Here is a 27,994-nt window from a genome sequence, read left to right as displayed (position 1 = left end):
CGTGGCCTTTACCCAAATCTCTCTATTCACCCGTTAAACGCTCATGCTGAAAGCTGCTGGAAAGCTTCCTGTACAGCCATTATAGGGTCCTGGTGTATTTTAGTTAGACTTCATCTACAAGGTTGATAAAGGTAAGTCATACTACTTTAAATAGATTTGATAATAGCTAGATTATTGGCTTGTTTGTTTGTTTGAACAATGAAACTCAGATAATGGATTTTATGTGCGTTTGGCTAGTTTGCGGTTTCTGGTTTTCCTTAATTCCCAATTGGAAAAACTGTCAACTATTTCAATAATGAATTAAAAAATGAATAATGCATTGCTAAATAGAATTGATCTGCTCCGAATACTGAAAACTTGAAAATATAGATTTTGGTTTTGATTTGTTAGATGAATAAATAAATATTAACAATAAATAATAACAACAAAAATAATAATTGAACAATTATATGCATAGTAAAAAGATATTTTACGCGTATGCAATTGGCAGATGCTTTCATCCAAAGCCACTTACAGTGCATTCAAGCTATTCATTTTTATCATAATGTGTGTTCCCTGGAATCAAACCCACAACCTTTTGTGCTGCTAATGCAACACTCTACCACCTGAGCCAAAATACTAAAATGTTATGTAAAATTTGCTATTTCAGAATAAGCTCTTAAATCTTGTAAACCCAGTTTAGGAAAGGGAGAGAGGGAGAGAGAGAGAGAGAGAGGGAGAGAGAGAGAGAGAGAGAGAGAGAGAGAGAGAGAGTGTGAGAGAGAGAGAGAGAAGCCCTCTGATACTGACCTCTCAAGCTCACTCAGAGAAAGTAATGTGTTCATTACAATGCAATTACAGACACTTACATGCCTCTGAGTGAAGCACTGGGCTACTGAGAGGTGTCTACACCAGTCTCTCGAATCCAGCTCGACCCTGACCGTTATGTGTGCGTGTGCATTAATGCACGCGTGTTTGTACGTGTGCATGGCCGTAAATACGTGTGCATTTGTTTTTAGTCTGCCTGTAGGTGCAGAATGTACAGCTTCATGGGAGGAGGGCTGTTTTGTGCAGGAGTGGGCAATATACTCCTGATTGTTTCCACAGCAACAGATTATTGGATGCAGTACCGTCATTCAAACAACTACATGCATCAGGGGCTGTGGAGATACTGCATGCCTGGGAAATGTTTCACACACACAGACAGCATTGGTGAGATTTTCACCACTACAGGGTTTATTATGTCTGAGTTATAACAGAAAAATCTGTATATATTTATTTTAATGGATATTAATATACATAAACAGCATCGCATCTGATTTTATAGCCTGACTTGCTTTGAAGACAAAGAACACAGAATCCTTTATTCTTCATTAGATGTTCACAGTCTATGTGATTCTGAACTAAACTCAATGGTTACACGCCGTTGGCCTTCTGACTTGTTTTGTGTGTGTTTACAGCATACTGGGATGTAACAAGAGCATTCATGATCTTGTCTCTGTTGGCCTGCTTCATTGGCATCGTCATCGGTATTATGGCTTTTATCCATTACTCCTCCTTTGACAGGTTTGATAAAAGCTTTGCTGCAGGCATTCTGTTCTTCATCTCATGTAAGTTGTATTCTCTTCTGCATTTACATTTTTAATTTTCTTAAAAAATGCAAGACTATATAAAAAGTATAAATATTGCATAAAGTGATTAATAAAAATATTGGCCATTTATTTATTTTTGTGAGCACACATTATTTTTATTAATATTAATATTGTTGTAATGAAATTGATGGATGATGCTAAATGAAATGTTTAGAAATATCACATTTTATTAAAATATGTATTGCAAATATATTTATTTCAATTTAATTACACTTCTCTCTTTTTGCCCCGCAAGGCTTTTTTGTGTTTCTGGCCATGGCTGTTTACACAGGAGTTACAATAAATTACTATGGTAAACGTTATGGTAACTGGAGGTTCTCCTGGTCCTACATCATTGGCTGGGTGTCTGTTGTGCTCACTTTCTTTTCAGGTATTTCTTGACCAAGCTATTTAAACTTGTAAACATTTACAATTTTTACATTTTAATTTTTAATTTACTATATATACACATTTATTTATTATGTGAAGTTCAAGCTTAGATAGTGGCTACATTTATAAATATTTCATTTTTTACATTTCACCTACAAATTATTGCCCATGCAGCAACAAAAGCATCTCTAAGGGAACAAATTACTAATAAAGTGTTATCTACAATAAAAACACCATTACTATGTTTTTTAGTTCAATTAATGAGGTTATTTTCCTGTGTTTATTTAGGAATGTTCTACATATGTGCATACCGGATGCATGAATGCCCCAGAAGTCCAAATCCTCACTAGAAGGCTGGCCATATCTCCAATGTTGACTGCCACCAAACACCATTAGATCATGAAAAATAAAGACAAAATGATAAAAAGTGTCTATGATAAAATAAAGAATCATAGAAAATATGTATACAGATATTTTTCATTGTCTCTATTATGAAAAACTGCATGGTGCCTTTGCAATAACCACTGAATTGATATTAAAAAGAGGCCTACATGTGCATTACTAGAAAAATGTGCTTGCCATTTTGTATTTGTTTATTTATTTTCCTTACAGTCATTATCAGAAATAGATTATTAGTTTAATACAAAAAAAGAAAGTATACAGGCTAAGTGGTTATAATGTTTAGTTTTAAGATGCCCAAGTGGTTCAAATGGTGTAAGCAAAGTATCCAAAAAAATTTAAGATAACCAACAACATTTTCCCGGACATGAAACAATAAGATAGTCTAGCAGGTAAACTGCAGAATAAGGTGCAGGCGTTAATGCCACAAGCCTCTTACAGAAACGCGCCGCTTAGGTCTGACGCAGTGGCGTGCTGTCTCCCAATTTCACTTGATTAAATGGCTATTAAAAGCTGCTTAACTGCCTCTGGGTGGGGATCCTATCGACTTTTAAAGTAAAGGCGACTCCATCACCATTAGTACATTTACTTTTGCGTAAAAGCAACTTGTTACCGTGATTTATAAGCAGTGTGGGGCGCAGGTGCCAGTCAATAACTGGTTTCAATTACAGTGCTCGAAAATCACATTACATCGTTGAGTAAAACAGTTAGCGCGATCTATATATAAATAAAAAACTGAATGCATTTGCACTGTATATTATATACTTTATTTATATGGTTGTCTGTCTTTTATACTGATTTTGTATTCAGCTGTCATTTTATTAGCTATCACATCTCTTGCAGTAAACTTTTCATCTCAAAGTACTAATTGCCAGCTTTCAAGACCGATAGTGATGTTCATTAAATGACTTGCAACTCATTAAAGTTCAGTAACACTAATTTATTATAGCCGGGGAAATCTTCTCCATTTAATAACACACAAAAACTACTAATGAAGCCAAATTTGATATTTTACAAGAATAATGTATTTCCATGACCAATTGAATCCGGTGATTAATTACTAACCCGTCTGATCAAATGGAAATCCTGCAGTGGAGGATTACTACTTCCGCTCGAACATCCAACCTAATTACCTAATAGCATTGCTGCAAGACTTCTGCCAATAATGAAACACTTTTACCATTAGCCCCCGTGATTGCAGATGTGATGACAACACGATATCAACAAATTACCGCCCCATCAGTTGAGACACAACTGAAGCACACTTGTATTCTCGCAGATTTCAATATCTACAATTAAATCCCGTTTCATAGGAGCCCTGTTTGCCCTGTGTCGTAAAATAAAATAATGAAAATAAGTCTGCATGTTGCCTTATCAATAAAAAGGAAATAATCGCAAAGTCTGAAGCATTTTTTCCTCAGCAATGCTCTCCATTTATGAAAAAACTGTTGTAGTCGTTTCCTTTAAATAGAAAAATAACAATATTAAAAAACAGTATTATAAAATAAAAAAATTAAAAAAAACATGCAATTGGCCGTTTGGATGATTTTTTAATTATTTTGAGTGCTATGTTAAATACAGCACTCGTGAATGCTATTAAATTGTAATGATTGTAAAAAAAATAATAACACAAGCCGCACTAAAAAAAAAATGTTGGGCAAAATTTTAATAAACTTAATCGTTAAATTAATCACCATATTTGACCTAACCATTGGTTAAAATAACTCAGCATAGGTTAGCCTATTTAAATCAACAATTAGGTTTGTCCATCATTTACGCAACTATGGATTGTAAACAACCTAATGCATTATTTTAAACGCTTTATTTAAACGTTATCAAGGTAAATCCTTTGTTAAGCATCTTGACCAGTCCACACGTCTGGTAATGCAGAGTGAAAGTGCAGGCTTATAGCTGAGTTTGTATTGTGAAGACCGAGCTCTTGTAGCGAGGCTGTTTCAGCACCACGGGGAGCGACCGCGCCGCCCGCATAATTAATCCATAAAGAACTCATTCAATCCTCCGCCCAGCCTTCACGCTATTGGCTGACCGCTAATCTACTTCCTGATTTGTTGCTGTCAGTCTCCCTTCAAATAAATAGTAATGTACCTGTAACAGCGTGTACAGGTTGCCAAAGAGATTACGTTGCTGCTTTAAAGGTCCTGAAGACTGTGACAAACCGAGTAATTTCGTTTGCGGCAGCGACAGTAAACCTCACGGATTGATTTTTTTTTTTAAAAAAAGTTTTGAAATGAATCTAAACTACACATCTCAGCTCCCACAGATGCCGGCTCAAAGGTCAACGTCGTTCTTCATTGAAGATATTTTACTACATAAACCGAAACCTTTGCGAGATGTGTTTCCTTCGCCCTTTTCAAACTCTCTGGCGTCCCGGATGCCTCTTTTAGAATATGGATATCCACTAATGCCTACACCGATACTGGCTCCTCATCCGCATCATCCGCTACACAAACCTGAACATCATCCTTACTTTTTCACCTCCGGTAAGTAGACTTCATATAAACTCAGGCCAACAAGTGTTACAAATGTTTTTGTGTGATCTAAAATGTGTATGGCGAACAAAACATGCAACAGAATACAAAATATAAGAATTATATTTTATATAACTATACTGTAAATACGAATGTTTGGAGAAAACTTAAAAAAATTTAAGGGATTTTACAAATTATGTCTTAATTTTTACCACAAAATTACAGAGAAAAAATAAGACTTTTAAAAAAAAGTTTTTATGTAAAGGAAATGTTGTGTTGTTTAACTCACGGTTGGTTAAAACTTGGACAAATCCCACTGGGTTAAATTAATCTAAAAATCATATTCATATTTTACACAACTATGGACTAAAAACACAGCATTTCTCAGACTGTATGACATTTTTTTTTAATCTTGTTTTTTATAATAATAACTATATCACTACTATACTAGCATACAACTACTTTTTACTAATACTACTAATAAGAATAGTGCATTTTCGATAAAACAGCAATCTATTTTATGTAATAGTCTTTAATTATTTTATATAAAACATGCATCAAGCTTACACACGCAGTTGAAATAAAAAAAATGTGAAATGGTCAATAAATGCTGGTTATTGAACAATATTTAAATAGTTGTCGTTACATTTCCAAAAGGAATGCAGATGCCTGCGTTATTTCAGCATCATCCGGAATTACCAGGAAAACACTGCAGACGCAGAAAAGCTAGGACTGTGTTCTCAGACTCACAGTTATCTGGACTGGAGAAAAGGTTCGAGATCCAGAGGTATCTCTCCACACCTGAGCGCGTGGAACTGGCAACGGCACTCAGTCTTTCCGAAACACAGGTAACACGTTAATATCGAAATGACCTGCAAGCTTTGATATGTACTAGACACAATTTATGAAAACGAAGTTAGTTATTAAAGCTTATAAATCCTTTACATTGCGCAGGTAAAAACGTGGTTTCAAAACCGGAGGATGAAGCATAAAAAACAGCTGAGGAAAACACAAGACGATCAGAAAAATCCAAACGATGTTGACCGATCGCTGGACAACGCGAGCGACAGTGAGATGCACGAGAAAAATACAGAAGACGGCAAAAACGGCATGAGCCCGGACAGATACACGTTGGATGAGAATGAAGATGATGTCGATATTGAGGATGACATTTGCTCTCCTGAACATTTACTCTAGTATTATTATTATTATGGACCATCAGAAAACGAAAATGTACAAATAAATTACGATCTTTTAGATAGGAAATTACATATACTATTTTATTATTATTAATTTGAAAAGAACATTATTTTTATCTGTTGTTTAAGCGCTTAAGAAATGTTTGGACACAGCTAAAACAATGAGGCATTTGTTTTTATTATTTTTATTATTATTATTATTATTACAGTCTGGCTTTGTGACTGATTATACACTGACCATTTTGTAAATATAAAACGAATGGTAGGTAATGTACAGACAATATGTAAATAGAGTTACGGTAATTATTTGTTAAATAATCATTCAAAAATTGTAACAATTTCCATTCCAATTTAAGTGTCACATTTTTAGCACTTTCGCGGGACGATGATATTGGCATGTTGTGGACTGACATTTATCAACCCTAAAACTGTGACTTGTCATTTGTTAAATCAAATAATGTATATAAACGATGTACATTGAGTGAAATATCTAAGACAATTCTTAAGTTAACAAACTCTGGCCTATTTTGTAATTTATTTATTTCTCTCTTTTTTAAATCTACAGAATTTGGTGATTTGAAAAGTCATAAATTATTTGAGAGTTCTGCCCGCACATGTCTCGTGATGATCATTATAACCAATCACAAATTTAAACTTTAAAGTTACGCTTATTCAAGATCATTTTAATTCTATTAATTCAAAATTCGATCACTAAGTTACAGCACCAAATGATAGTAATTGATTACATCAAAATAATCTTAACAATAATAATACAAGCTCATTGAAAATCAGTTGATTTCTCAGTATAAGATGCATCACACATATGCTATATATTTACATTTATATACACACTATTATATAATTTATTGACATGGCTCTGCACCTTGCTTTTGTTTTATATTGTTATTTTTTATGATGAAAATAATAATAACAATAATAATAGTATTAAAAAATTAAACTGGATTACAAATGTCATTTATATTTTAAAAAATGGTGAGTCTAACAAACTTTGAGGATACTAATATTTTAGCGTTGAGAAAGAATTTATACTAAACTTGACAGCGCAGTAGATGCCTGCGTCTAAATGTAAGATGATCATGTTTAAAACTAGGTGTTGGTCAATTTGGTGTATGTTGTTGCAATTCGATGAAAAAAATTGATGTTTTTTAATTGACCATTTAATATCACCATTGCCATACATGTTAAATTCAGTTTCATAATTAATCGATTTCTGTGATCCTGGTATCTCAATTAATATCACAAAGATTGTGGGTTCGCTCCCAGGGTTATTCTTCTACATGATAGCGTCTAAATGCATAAATGCAAAATATAAATGCATTAATGCTGAGTAATCAGCCCTATTAGTTGCCAAATTGTCGCTTTCTATTTTCACGATTTACAAACAACGGCTACTTGTTGCAGTGTAGTTTATGTAGGCCTATCCTTATTTATCTTGAGAGAGCGTTATTAGGGATTGCAAAACGGTGTATCTGTTAAAAGCTTTGGCTTAATATCAGAAAATATTTCTAGAATTACAATCCCTTAAATTCGAATAATTATTAACATTATAGGGGTATAGCGCGCAACCGTTACGACAATAAGCCTTCTTGTTTTACAATACCTGGCTATGTGGCACGCTTCCACCCTTTGAAAAGCAATTCACGTCGTTTTCAAAAAGTGATTCTGATTAAGCCGGGGAAAATAAAACACGGCAAGAGAACAGTCCGTGCGGAAGGTGATCAATTAAAAGATTAAGCGTTTTGCGACACATGGACGCATCTGCATGTCGCTCTAATAGCAGAGCCATCAGCTCATTTTCAGGGGCCTGCCGCCTTCTCCAGCACCGTGCGCAGATCAAAGCCTCCCAATCCGTAAAAAGGGATGCTAATTCAACCTCCTTCATGTGCGGTTGAGAGAGACCCCTTCAATTAACTGATTTCAATGGCAGGAAAGAGAAAAAAAAGATGCAAAGAGAGTCGGTCTGGAAAGGCAGCATTTCTCATTAATTCAAAAGGTCCAGCATTTATTAGCCTCGCCTCTGAGGCGTAACACAGAAAACAGCCAGTATCAAAGCAGACATGATGGGTTAAATAGAGGCTATAATCTAATTAAAATATTACATAGGAGTAAATAGCTCTTTGATAACGATCTAAAGCTTCCATTAAAGAAATAGGTGCTTGAGCTTGTTTTAGGGGGAAAATTATCACTTTAAAATACAGAAAACAACTTCGTGGGCCCTAATAAGGGAGGCTTCAAAGTGTCATCCTTATTTGACCTATTTTTTCTCTCTGTGAAAGAAAAGGGCAGGCGAAAGTGGATATAATCAGACTAATAGCCGGGGAACTGACGGAAAACGGCACGTTACACTGGGTTAACGGTGCATCCAGGTGTGCTTGAAGAGATTGGAGCTCTTCTGCGCAGACCTATTGAAACAAGGGCAAAATAGCGGGATAATGCAAAACCAAGCAACAAAACCCCACAGCGTTTCATTGGAGATTGCTTTATATCTAAAAATTGCTTTTGGAATTAGTACATAGTTGATTATGTAGTACACATCCAGTGTTTGCAAAGGAGAAGCAGAATATATATCACATGTCCAACACACAAGTGCTAACATTTTGGATTATTTTCAAAGTGCAATCACTTAAACTCACATATAGTTCTAATCTAGATGGCGGGAACAGATTTAAAGCGAGCCACAGCCTGCCTCTCTTCTTCGTGTCGTCTCAACATCTCCAGAGTGGCCAGTTGGACTGGGTCCATTTCTTGGAGATATGGACCATGCATGCTATGGTTCTTCTCTTTGGGTCTGTCAATTGTCTTTGGAGGTGCCTTGGGCTTTGCAATAGTTTTGGCATATTCTAAAGCCTGTGGAAAGTATATAAAATATTGTTTACTTAGACCAGACAATTTTCTTACACATCTATAAAAAAATGTTCTTACCTTTCTCCTGGGAACTGTGTCCTTGTTGTCACTGCCCACTGGGTCCTTGGCCGGCAGAGAGGGAATCCGACTTATCTTCTTGTTCTGTTCGCGGATCACATTTGAATACAGCTTCTGTCGTCTAATTTTCTCTGCCTGATAGCAGTGAAAGAAAGAGCAGCAAGATTACAAAAGGGAGGTTTAATTACCTAAGCCATTTCTCCCCTAAGGCCCTTCTGTTTCTTTGTACATCTTTCCATGACGCTACTCAATAGCAACAAACAAACCAGATAAAACTCATCATCTCTCTAGAATCATTGTTAACACGATTCAGGCTGCGAGCTGTCCAAAAACTGTTATTTTAGGTGAACATTTTATGTAACAGCTGGAAAATGTCTATCCGTTTTTGAGGGTTACGCTCATTAGATGGGTTGAACCATTTCTATTGTGTTTAGAAACACAAGTCTTTTAAATTCATGAGGAAATGAAAAGAGGGGGTTATTGAGACACGACCACACTTGACAATTGGACATAGCAATTAGGGATTAGCTAAATCAATATTCAAGGAGTGCACCAATTATCCATTGAGTCTTTCCCGTGTAACTCCACACACGTTATTAAGATTAAACAACACTGTTTATCAATATTGTCAGATGCTTAAGTCTTTATACAGTCTGAAGTGAGTATTTACCATGGCTTCTGGTATTGTGTTTGTCGGTCCAAGGCCTCCAAGCTTCACCTCCTGTCTCATGTTTTTGTAGTCTTTCAGTGTGTAAGGCTTTGAATAAAACACAGATGGGAGATTTTAAACAGTGTGCACACAAAGTCAGTCATCTAAAATCTGATATACATGAAAGAATGCTTATAGGACCAAAAAAGTTTGGGATTCTGTTAGTAGTACACACTTAATCCATCACGGACTACTATGGTGTACTCATGCAAGAATCCATCCCAAACAAAAGCGTTAATCAGGACAGATCAGACCGGCTCCTTAGGCTCTCAGGACTCTTCAGGATCAGCCATTTGGTCATGGACACTGCGGGACGGCTGTTGCCTACTCTGATCTGCTTCTTCTTGGGCTGCCACGCTAGCTGTTTTACAAATTTATCCCATAATCCTATGAGACATGACGGCGGGCGCATAAAGGTGAGGAGAGTGGGCTTCTCCCAGGAAAGCAATCTGTTTGATGGTGTAAGAACCACATAATCCGGACATAGCATCAAGTGGATGTGTTCTTTGGCATAATGACCCTTAAATTGTACTGTTTTCATGCAGAACTAAGCACTTTGTTTTGGAAGAATAATGTTATTAAACAGGCATTATTAGAGTAAATCAAAGTAGATAAAAAATGGTCCAAAAATAGTCCCTATCACTGGTCCTAACATGTACCATTTAGGTACAGATATGTATACATTTGGTACCAATTTGTACCTCAGAGGTATTATTATGAAGTACAAAATTGTACTTTTTGAAAAGGTACCGCCCCAGACAGCTAGGAAACACTTGAGACCATTTTTCTTACAGTGTATGGAACGGCACATTGAAAATATCTATATTACTTAAAGGGACATTCCACTTTTTTTGAAATATACTAATTTTCCAGCTCCCCTAGAGTTAAACATTTGATTTTTACCATTTTGGAATCCATTCAGCTGATCTCCAGGTCTGGCGCTACCACTTTTAGCATAGCTTAGCATAATTCATTGAATATGATTAGACCATTAGCATTGCGCTAAAAAATAACCAAAGAGTTTCAAAATTTTTCCTATTTAAAACTTGACTCTTCTGTAGTTACACTGTGTATAAAGACCGACAGAAAATTAAAAGTTGTGATTTTCTAGGCAGATATGGTTAGGAACTATACTCTCATTCTGGCATAGTAGTCAGGGACTTTGGTGCTGTAACATGGCTGCAACAGGCGTAGTGATATTACGCACTGCCCGAAAATAGTCCCCTGCTATTGAAAGTTACTAAGGGGACTGTTTTCGGCTGCTGCGTGGTATCATTGCGCCTCCTGCAGTCATGTTGCAGCAGCAAAGTCCTTGATTATTATTACGCCAGAATGAGAGTATAGTTCCTAACCATATCGGCCTAGAAAATCGCAACTTAATTTTCTGTCGGTACACGATGTAACTACAGAAGAGTAGTTAAAAGGAAAAATATCCAAACTCTTTGGTTATTTTTTGGCGCGATGCTGGTGGTCTAGTCGGATTCAATGGATTGTGCTGAGCTATGTTAAAAGTGGTGGCGCCAGACCCGGAGATCGGCTGAATGGATTCCAGAACGGTGGGAATCGGGTGTTTGACTCTAGGGGAGCTGGAAAATTAGTTTTGTCTCTTTAACATACTGTATATGTGGATATGAATAAAAATAGTTCACACCTGTTTGTGTGTCAGCTTTAGATAAAAATGCACATGCCCCTGTCAAGACTATTCCCAGCCAATCATATTGCTTTGAGGCCCACCTGTAAATCATTATGCATATTAACATATATAGGAAGCAGGGTAGTTAACTTTTATCGAACCGTTTACCCAAGTATCTTTGTGTAAACATAAATGTTTCCTCTGCGGGCCACCACACTGTGCGGTGGAGTCTGTCTGCTCCTAAAGGGACTCCCCTACAACGCTCAAGGTGCCGAAGAACAAAGAGACCATCATTAATGCAAATCACCATCTTACTAGGCCTGCTCTGCACAGACGGGGTGCTGCTTAATCACCTCATCCTCTAACGCTTTTCAATATCGTCTTTGTGACTGTGCCTTATATCATCATCTCATTGCAATTAAGAGTGTCTTCAATTACTTATACAATTAACCTGCCGTCTGAATCGGCCCCTAAAATAATTGTTACATCTGCATTGGGCCCCGCTGAGATCCCATCATGGCAACTTAAAGACAGTAACAAAGAGTTGTTACTTACTTTGAGTTTATTTAGCTTTCTTGTTGTCAACTACTAAACATAAATCACTGAAAATTATTGTACAAGCATAAGATACTGAAAGAGTAACATATTAGAGAAATAAAGCTAAATGACTACATACATACATACACACCTTATAAGTTGTTTTAGCCTGTCTGTGTCTTTCCATCTGTGAAAGGTAACCTTCTGAGCTGCTTCTGTGGATCGGATTCACCTGCTGCTCAGATCTATCAGACCAGAGTTCTGTGTCACTGACGTCAGATCTACCTATAGGGGGCAGCACTGAGTAAGGACCAGAAGTCTGTGCTTGGGCCGCATCAGTGGGCATTAGCCTGGGTGGATAGTGGTTGGATTCTGCTTGAGGAGATGTTGGTAATTTAAGCACCGGTATCCTACAGAAACATAAAGCACAAATATGTCATAAATATATATAAAGCAGAAATAAGATGATTAAAATAAAGTTTGAACTATATTTCCAAATAGTATGTAAATACTTGAAATATAGTCTAACTACTGGAAGTGCACATGAAAATTGTATATCTGTTCTGCCACATGGGGGCACTGTAGTGGGCACTAGTGTAAATCCCTAACACACTGTCATGGCATGCAACACTTGCAATATGAGATATGTTTCAGTTCTGCACTTGCCTGATTCTGTTGTGATTCTTGAATGATGCGTTCTCAAATGCATTGAGTTGAAGTTTCCCATCATGCCTCTGTGCTAAGCCCTGAGTAGCATCTCTGTCTACAGTGTATTTTCTGTGTACCACACCAGAGTAGGAGGCTGGGGAAGGTACAACTGTTTGTGGAGCCAAGCCCCCCTGCCCCACTGAATTTGTGGGCACGGACGGGTGGTACGGATAACCTGGTTGCAGAAGGGATGGAATGAAAAGATCAGGCCTTTCCCACTGCAGTGCCTGGGAAACGATGGTATAGATGGTCTCTTGCTGAGTATGATTCAGTGGTTCTGCGTGATTGGCAGGTGAATGGAGGTTTATGTTAAGGTTGACTGTCGGGGCAGGATTAGAATGAGGTGGAAGATGTGGTGGTGGATTATAGGAGTAGCTGTAAGCCTCTGGAGCATCAGGAAAGACATCGGAGTCTGTCGGCGATAGATGATCAGCACTGACGATGCGTCTCTCAGTAAGTGGTTTAAGGTAAAATCCAGATCTGGGCTTGGCTTCAGGAACATGGGGTTTCAGCTGATCTGAGTTGGTTCTTTCTCTCTTCTTTGGGTCCTTCCTCTCTTTTTGGCTTTGCTGTATTGGGTTAAAAGAAATCATGTATAATTAAACATTTTATGTATAGAATAGGGTAACCTACTTATTCTTTCATTGCAAAAACTGTTGAGGTCCACTAAGGCAGTGGTTTTTAAACTGGGGGCAGTGGTCCCCTTAGGGGCCCTGAGATGGTGCCAGGGGGGTCCCAGTTTAATGACATTTCATAAAATACATTTATTTATCATAAATTCTGTGTAATTAGAAAAATAAGGCTACTAACCAACAGCACTACATTGTAAAATTTAATATGTTTGGTTTATTTCAAATTGTAAGTTTTGGAATGTTTTATGTCAAAAACTTTCTTGGCTGCAGCAGGCGTAGGGATATTATGCACTGACCGAAAATAGTCCCCTGCTATTGAAAGTAACCAAGGGGACTATTTTCGGTCAGTGCGTAATATCACTACGCCTGCTGCTGCAGCCATAAGCAAAGTCCTTGATTAATACGCCAGTTTGAGAGTATAGTTCCTAGCCATATCTGACTAGAAAATCCCAGCTTTTGATTTTCTGTTGGTCTTAGTGCACGATGTAACTACAGAAGAGTCAAGTTTTAAATGGAAAAATATCAAAACTCTATGGTCATTTTTTAGCGTGATGCTAATGGTCTAATCAGATTCAATGGATTGTGCTTAGCTATGCTAAAAGTGCTAGCGCCAGACCCGGAGATCAGCTGAATGGATTTAAAAACGGTAAGAATCGAATGTTTAACTCTAGGGGAGCTGGAAAATGAGCATATTTTAAAAAAGTGGAATGTCCCTTTAAAACAGGTAAAGACAGTGGGGTAAATTTTTTTTTTATTTTATACTGGCAGATAGCCTATTTTTACCTTTTTTCAAAAAAAATAGACTTAATAGTTTGGGTTATATTTGCTTATTAAGTAAATATATCTTGAATTAAGAAATTTTAGATGTTGGAAATAAGAAATGTATTTTTTACACAGTTTTAAAATTTCTTTAAATATTTAAAGGAACAGTATGTAAGAAATTTATATCAATTAATCATAAAATGGCCTTGATATGTCACTAGACATTAAGAAATCATTTTCATTTCAAATACTTATATCACTGACAACAGTGGTCTGTCCAGGATATTGTCATTTAAAAAGTGGAGTTGCAGCCCTCAACTGATGTTTATGTTGTCATTTTGTGTATTGGCCACCAGTTGTGTGATTGCAGTACCAGTTTTAGCCACAAGTTTTGTGATTGCAATACCAGTTTTGGCCACAATCCTACATACTGTTCCTTTAATAATAAACTTATCAAACAATGAAATAACACAACGAAAACTAATGGAATTAGTTGATATTATAAAATATCCCAAATGAATCAAAACTATATTTTAGTTACCCTTTGTCTAAAATTTCCAAAAATGTGCTCTCTGCATTTTATCAACCCGCTTCTTAATGTGAATGACCGAATGACAACTATTTTTATTTTAGTTAATAAAAAATATCTTGATGCAATAATATTGTCTTTAAAACTTCAGACCAAAAGGTTTATGTGACCCTATAGCTAAACGTTTATCCAGTAGTGTATTATTTTGTGTTATGACACAGGCAGATGCAACATCTAATAAAACTCTCCATGATTGGATGTTTCCTTAAGCCTAAAGACACAAAAGCCTGATATTTGCATAAATAAAATATTTCCCAAATATGATGAGGGCTCTTCGGATAACTAATTTCAAAATTCATCTCTACAAAATGAGAAATACAGAATAATGCCCCATATAAATCCAATTACAAATTCATGCAATGACAATGCTTTGGACAAAAGCTTGCCAAGCCAGGCCAATGGCTAAAAGAATCTATCCCGTCGACAAAGACATGTCCTTATAAAGCCATGGCACAAAGAGTGTACAGAGACAGTAACATTTATATAATGTTTCTTTGTGGTGAGCTTGGAATGCACCGGGGACACACGAACATTATTCTTGTGCGGTCTGGGGTTGTGCCTCAGCATGTAATGCCTCTGATTTAGCCGACACCAGCTTGCACCATGCTTAATGGGAAAATATTTACACTCCTCTGCTTGCCAGCATTAAGGTGACCGTTCAAGTGCTCAAAATAATGATACTTCTCCATTCCTCCTCTTTCCTCCGCACAGGCTCCTTTTCAAGACATTTCAGAGGCTCCATTGTGCCTGAACAACTGCATCAGAAATTGCGTCCATCACAGCAGAAATGAAATCCCGGGTGACAGTGTGCCCACTGTGTAGACATTTTCATCTTGAGAGGAAGCCCTTGCAGACCGTTATGCATTAGGGCAATGGATTGTGCCAGGAGCCCCACCTAGGTCTGCGCAGATAGAGATGGTTAGAATCAATAAAGTGAACAGGAATGAGGTGCTCTACCTTCAGTTTTTGTGTTTTGAGCAGCCACATCAGCTCAGGATCCCGGACATTGTCTTGACTCTCCGGGCTACAGGTGCCGATTGTCTCACAGGAGGTTCGCCTGGCCTGTAGATGGAGAAGACGGCTTGATAAACCTCGTCGAAACAATTCACCTGTTGCTGTGTCAATAAAACACTCACATTCATATTTGGATATCGATCGCCGACAACAACATGGTGTGCTTTCTGTGAGAGCAAAACAAAGACATCTCTGAGCATGAAAAGAATTATTAGATAGTAAATCAGCGTTGGGTACAATAAACATCCACCTACGCATAAACCTACGATTTCGAAAGCTGAAACGCATCTTCAAACCGGGAGAATTTTTATAAACTCAAAGTAGGTTTGTCTGTAAAATAATGTGACCTTGAATGTCTGGAAAACGAAACTATTAAATTGACTTCTTAAGATCAACTTTTCTTCCTAATTACCGAGTGCTCCCCCGAGCTGACCTACATACATGTGTCACAGAAGAGACTTCCAGAAGCCTATTGATTCTCTTTAAAATGATTCTCTCAAAGCGTTTTGAGGATAAGTGACTGGATACGCCTACGTTACATCGGTGCACTCTCTCAATTTTTCCTAATGTACCCGTTCAGAGGCGGAATATCTACAGCTAATGCCGTAATGAAAATCATTTAGTAAACTTCCAGTCACTTTGGCTGCTGAGGACAATTCTCGCTGATCGATGGTATTGACAGCTAGCGGCGTCCCTGAATGCATGTGGCTAATTCTGAAAGCGTGAATAGAGGAAGGTCAAAGAGACACATGCGGCAGTGAGTGGATTGAGTTGTAACATATCCATCAATAAACAAGCAGCCATGCTGGTCTATCTATTTAGCGAAAGGCCAGGTGCACAAGGAACTGATCTGAGAACGGCATAGGGTAAGAGACACTGTTATTAGGTGGACAGTTATTTAAGATAGGAACAAAAAAGCCAGACTTTTAAAAGATGTCAAGTAGTATATACGTGAACTAGTGAAATCTTTTTTTTTTGAGCAATAGAAATGGCTTGATATACAGTGCATCGCATTATAAAAACGTAAACAGGAAGTCGTGAACCACATACCGTATGTATTTCCGAGCGATATCATAAGATGAAAAAGTGGGCCTGGTTTGTGTTTTCTACTGTGAATTGATTGCATATACACTCACCTAAAGGATTATTAGGAACACCTGTTCAATTTCTTATTGAGAAAGCATTTTTTAAAAAAGTTGCCAGCCAGCGCCTGCATTTTTCATGATTTTCACAAAAGTTTAACGCCTTCCAGAAAATGTTTTTCTTTAAATATATAAACATACCATATATCAAATGAAAGAACAGACTCTCTGCTTTCAAAAAAAAAAGTTTCATCCTACCTTTGTTAGTTCTCTTTTTATCACCTCTCAAATATGGGTAGGTTTCTTCAAAAACACGCAATTTTAAGCAAAAAGCTGAGATAATTCAATTTTTGTGAAGGACTTTTGATAGAGATCAGACGCAGAGCGATCGTTTAAACATAAACAGAGTACTTTCCCTTTCACGTGAGGAGCTACTTCCGGGTTGTATAAGTTGCGGAAGTGGATAATACCGGTATTGCGGAAAGCCGGAAATTCTCGTCATTGGCAGGGAAGCATTTTCTCTTAATCGACAAGTTATCTCATCAAAGGCAGCAAAAGAGTTAATGCAATTATCTAATCAACCAATCTTATGGCAGTTGATTCAATGCACAAAAATTAGACAGTTGAAGACTGTAAAAATGTTGCCTGGTCTGATGAGTCTCAATTTCTGACATTTAGATGGTAGAGTCAGAATTTGGCATAAACAAAATGAGAACATGGATCCATCATGCCTTGTTACCACTGTGCAGGCTGGTGCTGGTGTAATAGTGTGGGGGATGTTTTCTTGGCACACTTTAGGCCCTTTAGTGCCAATTGGGCATTGTTTCAATACCACAGCCTACCTGAGCATTGTTTCTGCCCATGTCCACCCCCTCCTCTGATGGCTACTTACAGCAGGATAATGCACCATGTCACAAAGCTCAAATCATTTCAAATTGGTTTCTTGAACATGATAATGAGTTCATTGTCCTAAAATGGCCCCACAGTCACCAGATCTCAACCCAAAAGAGCATCTTTTGGGTGTGGTATAACGGGAGCTTCTTGCCCTGGATGCGCATCCCACAAATCTTCATCAACTGCAAGATGCTATCCTATCAATATGGGCCAACATTTCTAAAGAATGCTTTTAGCACCTTGTTGAATCAATGCCATGTAAAATTAATGCAGTTCTGAAGGCGAAAGGGGGTCAAACACATTATTAGTATGATGTTCCTAATAATGCTTTAGGTGAGTGTACTGTAGGTAGGCGTTTCTTACAGAAATGGAACTCACAGCCGATTGACAGCTGGAGGGGGTGGGGTTATCAGAGAAATATTGAATTGTTTATAAACTGTTTATATAATAATGATATAATATAGATGGTCTATAATGAACACTGCAATATACCATTAAAAAAAAGAAGAATTGTGAGTTTTGATTTCATGGGAACTTTATAATGTTGATGCTTATTGTAAATTAAATTATCTATTAGAACAAAAAATATATTGTGATATCATTCTTCATAGTTAATAGGATGTTGCTTGCCCGACACATTTGCCTATTTCAGACAAGTGTCATCTTTCAGCAGAGCCGCCATTGAGCTGTAGCCGTAACAGGTGTGTGAGTACCTAGACATCACAAACCTACTCTTCACGTTCTCTTAGACGCAGCAGGCCACAACCTCTGCCCGATCCACGACCGCCGCCTTTTGTCCGCCATTTTAATAATCTCAATCAAATTGAGGAAATGATCAAACAAAATTGCATTTTGAGCTTCATAAGCTGCGTAATATCTATTCTGTTAAATTGGGGCCCGTAATTGCCTCTTGGGGCGAGACGTGGCACAACAAAGTCAGGCGATCGGAGCTTGCCATTTTCCTCAAGACTGGGAAACACAGCTTTTGCGATGAAGACTTCAAAGAGACGCAATTCTTGAATTGCATTTGGTTGCTATTGTGACCGCCCAGGCAATCTTGATTAGGTGTTTACACTGAGGCAGGGTATACAGTGGCAGAGAGCCGCGGAGCCTTGGTCTAGAGCTATTAAGAGATTGTACATTATGTTTCTGGCTTTGAAGTGAGGGTCTGGGAGATGACGAGGGATTGGGGCTGAGTGCAATGGCAGAAGATTGCACAGCTACTTCTGTCTTTATCAAAGGGGTCTCTGCTGGAGCTCATCATCGCTCCCACACACGCCGGTAGGAAGTTGGTGCATTATGAGATTGTGTACATTTAATAACACGGCTAATTATCGGGTTTGTGAAAGAGTAAATAGTGGCTTTTTAAAAGCCCAACTGTGTGTTGTGACGGGCCCCAATAATGATGTGCAAAACTGATGGGATCTGAGGGGCTTTTTATTTCCTTTGAAGAAAAATGGGACCACAAAACATATAAAAGGGCAAAAAGTAAAGGGCACGCATCAAATTTATGAACGGACGCTTAGCTACGTAACGAATGCGAGGTACGCGCCCTCTTGTTGAGGCAAGGACAAAAAAGCAAAACTTTAAGCGAGTGGGAAAAGCATGTCGATCGCTGTTTGTGGGTTTTACATTGTATTGGGAATGCTACTTCAACCTAAGCTGTCAGCTGAAGAGTGTGTATGTTATTTTGTGTACACAGATATCACACAATGCCCCATCTATCGTTCAAGAATGATTTGCTAGGCAAATTATACATCAAAACCTGTGAAGGACGTATCTATGCCTCACCTGTCAATTTATTTCAATAGATTGTTATTACAATCTATATACATGTTGATTTAGATAATCTTATCCTGATATTCATATTCATTAAAGCTAAATAATGTTAAAGAAAATGTGACATGCATTAATATATATATAAATATATATATATATATATATATATATATTGTGTGTAGATATATATATAATACAAATATTTTATATTATATTACATTATTGTATTATTGTATACCCAAATATATATATATATATATATATATATATATATATATATATATATATATATATATATATATATATATATATATATATATATATATATATATATATATATATATATATATATACAGGGAGCGCAGAATTATTAGGCAAGTTGTATTTTTGAGGATTACTTTTGTTATTGTACAACTACAGTGCTCTTGGTCAATTCAAAATGTTAACAAACCCTCAAACCTGAACATTTAAGTAGTAAAAGTGAAATTTTGGCTTTATTAAGAGAATATTTCTATGTACATCATTATTAGGCAACCATTAGTGTGCAGAACCACCAGGCAACCAAATGAAAAACAAAGATTCCACCATCCCACTTGGGTCCCTCCCAACTGTCAAAGTGAGAACAACAAACAAACTCCACATTTACAAAAAATCAATAAAACAATAAAAAATAAAAAAAATATATAGACTCAGTGACCAACACAGCCACCCTTCTTTTCGATAACAGTCACAAGCCTTCCATTCACAGATTCAGTCAGTTTCTTGATCTGGTCTGAACCAACATTTTGTGCAGCCACAACCACAGCCTCCCAGACACTGTTCAGAGAGGTGTACTGTTTACCTTCACTGTAAATGTCCTGCTTAAGAAGGGATCAAAAGGTCTCAATAGGATTTAAGTCAGGTGAAGAAGGGGGCCATGTCATTAGTTTTTCATCTCTAAGGCCTTTACTGGCCTGTCATGCAGTGGAGTACTTTGATGCATGTGATGGAGCGTTGTCTTACAAAATAATCAGTCTTCTTGAAAGATGCAAACTTTTTCCTGTACCACTGCTTGAATAAAGTGTCTTCTACATTACAGGCAGGCAGGCACAGACAGGTATTATTAAACATGAGCTTGTTGGACCTTTTTGGGTTGAAAATGGAAATAAAAAACAACTCTCAGACCTACTGCCAATTTTTAGAAGACACTTTCTTCAAGCAGTGGTAGAGGAAAAAATCTGCATCCTTCAATAAGACTTCATTATGCAAGACAACGCTTCAGCACATGCACCAAAGCACTCAACCGAGTGGCCGGCCAGCAAAGGCCCCAAAGGTGAAAAACCAATGACATGGCCCCTTCTTCACCTGACTTAAACCCTATTGAGACCTTTTGATCCCTTCTCAAGCAGGACATTTACAGTGAAGGTAAACAGTACACCTCTCTGAACAGTGTCTGGGAGGCTGTGGTTGTGGGTGCACAAAATGTTGGTTCAGACCAGATCAAGAAACTGACTGAATCCGTGAATGGAAGGCTTGTGACTGTTATCGAAAAGAAGGGTGGCTATATTGGTCACTGAGTCTTCATATTTTTTTTATTTTTTATTGTTTTATTATTTTTTTTTGTAAATTAGAGTTTGTTTATTATTCTCACTTCAACAAGTGAAAAAAAAACAAGTGAGATGGTAAAATCTTTGTTTTTCATTTAGTTGCCTAATAATTCTGCACACCAACAATTGCACAACAATGATCCACATAGAAATACTCTCTCAAGAAAGCCAAAATTTCCCTTTTACTACTTAAATGTTCAGGTTTGAGGGTTTGTTAACATTTTGAATTGACCAAGAGCACTGTAGTTGTACAATAACAAAAGTAATCCTCAAAAATACAACTTGCCTAATAATTCTGCACTCCCTGTATATATATATATTTGGGTATACAATTATACAATAATGTAATATATATATATATATATATATATATATATATATATATATATATATATATATATATATATATATATATATATATATATATATATATATATATATATATATAATATTATATAAATTTATTTATTTATCAAATATTTAATATGTTATAACTTATTATAGCATTATTGTATATAATATTGTATAACCCACTGTGTATTTATATATATACACACACACACACACACACACACACACACATCATATATGATATACAACTATACAATAATGCTTTAAGTTCGTAAAATAAGTTCAATTATACTCAAATATTTGCAAAAAAACTGAAACTTATAGAACCAACACACATATTTCACATTCTTTCAGCTATCTCAATCAACCTAAAACTCTGAATTTACCTAACTTTTGTTTGGTTATTGCGATATGCACATTTGCAATATTACAATGCTTTCGGTATGTCTCGCCACACTCTCTGCTATCTAAATCATCTAAAACTTGGACTACATGACTTTTATTTGGTTATCTAATTATTTTTTATTTTTTATTTTATTATTATTCTTTTCAGATTCTTTTCAGAATTATATGTTCTTTTTGGAAATCTCTGTTGTTTTCCTTTTAAAGAAATTAGAAAATAACACAAAATAAAACATTTTTCAATGAGCCCCCCTTTACGACTTACAATACTGCCTCGTAAATGGAACTTGACAGCGCACCATCATTCTTGCTGAAAAGACAATGCTTTGAATTCATTCCAGGGCACTGCTGGCGCAATTGGGGCCACGGTCTAAAGCGGGAGAGCTTTGCTCTGTTTACCATGTCACAATGCTAACGGCTCTTCACTATGCTAATGCAGCTGATGTGAGACATTAAGGTGGGACTGGGCTCAGATGGGCTGGGTAAGGTCTTAAATGTAGCAAACACACATGAGCCATAGTGTGCAGACAAGCCAACCCTGCCAATTATACCCTGAGCCAGGTGCACTGATAACTAAGAGCCTATTGGTAACCATGCCCCTCTGATGTTCTTAACAGCCACTGTTGTGCAGATCAACTCATAATAGGCACTACATAGGCAGGCAAGACTCTGTCTGTTCTCTCTGCTCTATCTGAAGATAGCCTGCTTGTGTGTGTGTGTCTGCCAAATTAATTTCCGTGACACAGGCAGTGTAGTCTCCTTCAAGCCAGAGCAATGAAAACAAGAAGGTCACTTATTCAGATTAAAAAAGAGCAAAGAGAGAGGTCAGGTCATGCAAGATATGATATAGCCTTTGTTGTGCCTAAAAGCACAATAGGAGACATAAAGGGGGATGTACTAATCTAAAAATAAACCTTTCGCTAGTCAAATTTCAGTAAGAAAAGTAGATTATACTGATTTAGTGCTTTAAACAAATTGTATAAAAATAAAAAATTATATTAAACCCAACCATTGGGCTATAAATTAAGCCATGCTGGATTGTTTTAGCAAAAAAAAAAGATTATTAATAATAATAACCCAACGGTTGTGTTTGTCCCTTTTTGATTCAACAATGAGTTAAAATTTTTATTATATATTATATTATGTAGTCAATGAATAGTAATCAAAAATTCTAGTAAGTCAGAAATAATGTTGATATATTTTTATGAAAATGTTTATGACTTTCTTTGCTGCCTTAAATTTTCAGTGTATTTTGTTTATTTACCGTTTTTCCCCAGGGTTTATAAAAACTGGGAAAAAAACAAAGACAAGCCAGTATCTCAGTGGTTTTATCTTCAATGCCCCCCCCATTGTCCACAACAATATTTAAAGCCCCTCATTCACAATTTCTACCCAGTAAAATATTCTAAACATAAATAAAAAGGTGTTTATCATTATAAAATCATTTATCATTATAAAAATAACCAATAACTAAATGCAATCTTGATTTTTATTTGTTTTAGTTTATTTTTTAAGCATGTTTGTCTTCTTTTAAATAATTTTAAGTCATCTTGATGCCCCCTAGTGGACACCTGGTTGAGAAATACGGCAATATCTTACATTAATGAAGCTGTCACATTATGCTGTGTTTGTTCGTCCCCTGAAATAAATTTAAGTCACCCTGAGGCCCCCTAGTGGACGTCGGCAACCTGGTTAAAAAATACTGCAATATCTCATATTAAAGAAGCTGTGACGTTATGCTGTGTTAGTTCGCCCCCTAGTGGTTGACATTAGCATTATATTGAAAGCTTTACCAAGGCTTGCAACCTGTTTGTTATAGGCCCCCTGGCTTAAATCTTAGTATTTCATGCCTATATCAGAGTAGAAACTTAGTCATGTTTTGTTTAAAGACATTTATTGTAATAAATCATTCCAAAGATTTTCTAAAAAAAATGCACTTACTTGCTTTGTTTCATCAAGTTGATCTTTTTGCTGATGAGCCCTCAGATAAGACCCCTGTTTATTTGTGTTGACACCAAAAGTCATCTTGTTACGCTCCACGATATCTTCCCTTGCTTTGACTTGCTTTAGATCAGACTGATGTTGATGGCTTCTCTTTCCAACAGATTTTTGTTTAACATTTAGGTGTTCCCTGTTGCTATGTTGTGTGTGCTCAGAGGACACGCAGGAACGTTTTGATTGTGAAGGGTCAAGAACATCATCCTGCACAGATGTTTCCTGTCGTGGGTGCAGGTGGAAAGGAGATGACGGTTGTGAGACCGGGCCGGTGTCCATCTCTGATGCGTGTTGATTACTGACAACAACATATTCTTGCCTTTGACCTACAGCCACTTCTTCCAAATGTTCAAGACTATCTTCAATCGAGTCCAGAGAAAGCCTCGTCTTTAGCGAGGCCTCCAGATTCTGTCTCCAGTTTGGATCATAACGCAGATCGGCATATTCATCCTCAGGGGATGTTTGCCTAAATAAAGAAATTAAAGAGTTAAAAAGTCATAAACACTTAGGAAGAGCATTAAACTGAGGAAAGCGCTGTGTGAGTCTCATTTAGTGCTTTGGCATTGTCAGTAAGACTGTAAATGCCTAAAACAGCTATCAGTACACAAGGCAAAAAGCGGCTACACTTTTCATTCGTTGCGAAATGGTAATAGCGTGTTGTATTCCCCCCTCAACCGCCGCCTTCCCTTATCTCTAATGAGGTCTGAAGACCACAATTTGGGGATAGTTTTGCAAATAGCTAATTCAAACATATGAAATAGGTTCAAACTACAACCTAATGTGCTCCTAGCATCATTGGATGAAAAGATCTCATTAAAATAATTAGAAGAGTGCCTCTTTGTTGTGAGCCTCTGAATAGTACAAGATGCTCTTCACATCTCATGATGCCAAATACGATGCTGCCTGGATGCATGGCACTTCAGCCAATGAGGGCAAAAGGGCAAGGAATGGCTCGGTAATGATTCCTCTGACATGATCCTGAGAATGTACCGTGGCCGCACAGCTGCGAAAGGGTTTTTAACATGCAAAGTCCTTCTCGTGCTATATAAACGTGTCAAAATTAAAATCCAACTGTTGTTTACAGCTCATTTTATTCTGAATGTGATACTCAAGTCTCTTTAAAGACAATGTACATGGTGGAGTGGATGAAAACTAAATGGGTAGTTATTAGCTTCAATGAGATTATGACAAATATTGCTACACTCTATTCATTTCGTTCTTGGACATGAGGGGATGCTCCACCTAGAATAGGCTTTGTTGAGGTTGGCCACAATCGTTATGAAAAAAATGGCATGGGGTTAAGTAGCTCTTGGGTATATGAGCTGCAGTCTGCAAAAAAATAAATATATAAAGCAAATGCCTCGCCTTTATTCCAGGGTCAGATTCTGTGAGACAGTGGAGGACACAACAGTTGGGTTGGGAATGAAGGAGTGGAGACAGATGCGTTGATCCACACTTCAGATTCCAGCAATCTGTGTTTCTACAGCGCAGAGAGCTCTCCCATTCAGTTACAACAAAGCAAATGCTTTTTAACAGACATGCTGAATGAGACCTCATTGTGGTAATGTCCAGCAAACTAAAAATCTAATTTCCCCTAAATAAGGGTACTTGTTTGGAAAAGCATAAAAAATTGTGGGCATTTCATCTCAATTAAAATGCAAGCACAAACATCATTTTCAAAGACTGTCATTATCCATTAGACAAGTGAATAAAAGCTGTCAGTCATCTCAGCTGTTTGCTAGGCAGCTACATAATAATTATTTTGTTGTGGATGGATTTAATTGGGCCATGTTTAGGTACTGCAATTGTTTGTTTGGTCTATTTCCGCAACATTCACATGAAGTATTGAAAGAGGGAAACATTAAATAGGACACTGACCCCCAGACTACCCTACTGAAAAATCCAGCTAAGACCAGCATAAGCTGGTGAGCTGGTTTTAGCTGGTCTTGCTGGTGTAGGAAACTGGTTTTGCTGGTATAGCTAGCTGTGTTTTGGTCACTTTTTAAGCTGGTCAAGCTGGACTTAGCTGGTCAGGCTGGAAGACCAGCTGGCCCACCAGCATGACCAGCTTTGTCAGGCTGGGAGGACCAGCGTAAACCACCTTAAACCAGCTACCAGCTTATGCTGGTCTTAGCTGGATTTTTCAGTAGGGTAAACCAACATAGAGAAATTAATAATGTTCTCACATAATTAAAAGTGATTGAATTGGATTCACGGACTCCATTTACTGCCATAGTATTCTTTTTTCCTACTATGGAAGTGAATGGGGTCCACCAACGGTTTGGTTACAAACATTTCTCAAAATATCTTCCTTTGTGTTCATCAGAACAAATAAATATATACAGGTTTGTAACAACATGAGGGTAAGAAATTGTGACGAATTTTCATTTTTGTGAACTATCCCTTTAAGGGTTTCCCAAACTTTCTTGTACCCCCTCTGTCTGCACTCTCAGAAAAAAAGGTTAAAAAAAACTGTCACTGGACGGTACCCTTTAAAAAAGTGTGCCTAAAGAGTGCATATTAGTACTTCAAAGTTACATACTGGTACATTGCAGGTAAATGGTACATCTTTGGACCTTTTCAAATGTACCATTCCAGTGACAGCCTTTGTGTGGACTCAAAAATTGAACACAGACACTCAAAGTATAATATATGAATAGGTCATACAGCACATTTTATATAATAATATTAGTAAAACCACATAATAATCTTGTCAAATATGCACAAACCCAACTATAATTATTTTAAAATAATACAAACACCATTATATAATACAGGTTATTTCACAAAATAATACACTTTTCAATAAAAGACTGAATAATATAAAGGGTGAGCGTACAAGTGACTGGCATAAGAACCTTCTGAAGGCCCCTATAGGAGTCCCCTGATTGCCTTTATATTGCCAAATGCCTTTATATTGCCTAACACCTGTGGAGGTGTTATGTCCAACATTGTCTCTAACATACACATCCAGTTATCAGATCTTACAATTTTGACATAAAGGCTGGTCTTTAAAAAAATCCTTATGATTTCTTTCATTTTTCTGCTCTTAAATAAACATAGCCTATGTATAGCATATCACGAGTAAAGAAACATTTTAATCTAGTATTTTTAATACATCCTGCCCCACCTATAAGTTGTGACATGAAGGTTAAAGTACAAAAGATAAGCCAAGCATAAATTAATTTAAAAAAAACTATTTAGTTCCCACATATGTCCCATACAGACATATATGAGGGCCCAGGGCCAGGAGATTTCAGAGGAAGAAAGCAAAAACATGTTAAAGTCTCTAAATATTATTACTTTTTAATTTCTAAGTGATCATATTAATTTCCATCTGTTTATATTTCCTTTCATGGTACATATTTCTAATGTATTTTTTCCTACTACAGTGCCCTTTATCTCACTCACTGGGGTTTGTATGGTTGTAAATATATATATTTAGGAAGAAGTCCCTCACGAAGTTTATTATTTTTGGGGGTCCTTGGAGTTTGAAACCCCCTGCGCAATTGGGGTGTTAAAAATAAAATTATCATCAATTTTTATATCAATAATTTAGGTTAATACTTGTTTAATGTCAACAGCTGTCTGAATGGCCTTAATAACAGCCTCTTACCTCTGTGGCCCATGTCGTTCGGTGGTCTTCGGTCCTTTCACCACCATTCTTGGTTTTATTTCCTGTGGTCCATCAAGATGTTCTTGTTTGGAGTTGTCAACAGAAAGGAGATCACTGTTGTGGGCAATACGCACCTGAAGCTCTCGTTGGTAGGCTTTCTCTTGCACTAAACTCTCAGTGTCTGATTCAAGCGAGTCCCACAGCATCGGTAATGTTGGCATATCATCCCTCGGTGTACTGTCCTCTTGCATTTTCAATTTTGACTTATCAGGCCCGTGAAGCTCGTGATGGTTTTGTTGCGCCGAAATGGTTGTCTTCATGTCTAACGTTATAAGTTAGGATGTTTGTTGACTTCCGTTAATATTCCGAAATATTTACGAAACTTAAACTTATTATTGTTGTTATTTACGTTACACGGTTTACTATAGCCTATATTTGGCTGACTTTTTGACATTTTAGCGGTGTCACCCATGATCCGGAAACAGGTTTCTTCAGACTCTGAGATAAAATCATCTTTACATTATTTAAAATATGCATAAACAAACGACCTAATATACAGACAAATGTAGATATATTCCATTTAATGGCGTACTATATGAAGGTATGTCACTTGTTATTGTCGACGGCTTTCGTTTGCTAAACTGTTGCCATGGAATCACAGACGCCTTGGTTGTC

General features: G+C 37.0%; 3 protein-coding genes across 6 annotated transcripts; 2 read left to right on the top strand and 1 right to left on the bottom strand.

Moving 5' to 3' along the window:
* Window positions 1–2,563, top strand: lim2.1 (lens intrinsic membrane protein 2.1). Its single transcript, XM_055208273.2, has 5 exons — window positions 1–131; window positions 999–1,191; window positions 1,440–1,589; window positions 1,867–2,001; window positions 2,289–2,563. The coding sequence occupies exons 2-5, from the start codon at window positions 1,017–1,019 to the stop codon at window positions 2,348–2,350; spliced, it is 522 nt and encodes a 173-aa protein (XP_055064248.1). The 5' UTR covers window positions 1–131; window positions 999–1,016; the 3' UTR covers window positions 2,351–2,563.
* jhy (junctional cadherin complex regulator) lies at window positions 2,284–27,987 on the bottom strand. Of its 4 annotated transcripts, none has more exons than XM_055208268.2 (9): window positions 27,320–27,986; window positions 23,650–24,169; window positions 15,558–15,662; window positions 12,576–13,186; window positions 12,061–12,319; window positions 9,701–9,787; window positions 9,031–9,165; window positions 8,742–8,955; window positions 2,284–2,376 (listed from the first exon to the last, which is right to left on the bottom strand). In XM_055208268.2, exons 1-8 carry the CDS (start codon window positions 27,637–27,639, stop codon window positions 8,755–8,757), a joined length of 2,238 nt encoding a protein of 745 aa, XP_055064243.2. In that variant the 5' UTR covers window positions 27,640–27,986; the 3' UTR covers window positions 2,284–2,376; window positions 8,742–8,754. The 4 variants fall into 4 exon arrangements, with proteins under 4 accessions (XP_055064243.2, XP_073730463.1, XP_055064246.2 ...); XM_073874361.1 differs by lacking the exon at window positions 2,284–2,376 and adding an exon at window positions 7,104–8,510; XM_073874362.1 differs by lacking the exon at window positions 9,701–9,787 and having other exon boundaries at window positions 27,320–27,987.
* On the top strand, window positions 4,312–6,595 carry bsx (brain-specific homeobox). Its single transcript, XM_055208272.2, has 3 exons — window positions 4,312–4,900; window positions 5,546–5,736; window positions 5,843–6,595. The coding sequence occupies exons 1-3, from the start codon at window positions 4,648–4,650 to the stop codon at window positions 6,083–6,085; spliced, it is 687 nt and encodes a 228-aa protein (XP_055064247.1). The 5' UTR covers window positions 4,312–4,647; the 3' UTR covers window positions 6,086–6,595.
* Window positions 27,988–27,994: the final 7 nt, after the last annotated feature.

The sequence above is a fragment of the Misgurnus anguillicaudatus genome, chromosome 12 (assembly GCF_027580225.2).
Source record: "Misgurnus anguillicaudatus chromosome 12, ASM2758022v2, whole genome shotgun sequence".
Lineage (NCBI taxonomy): Eukaryota > Metazoa > Chordata > Actinopteri > Cypriniformes > Cobitidae > Misgurnus > Misgurnus anguillicaudatus.
Note: the sequence above shows the minus strand (reverse complement) of the source record. Positions and strands in the feature narration are given on the sequence as shown.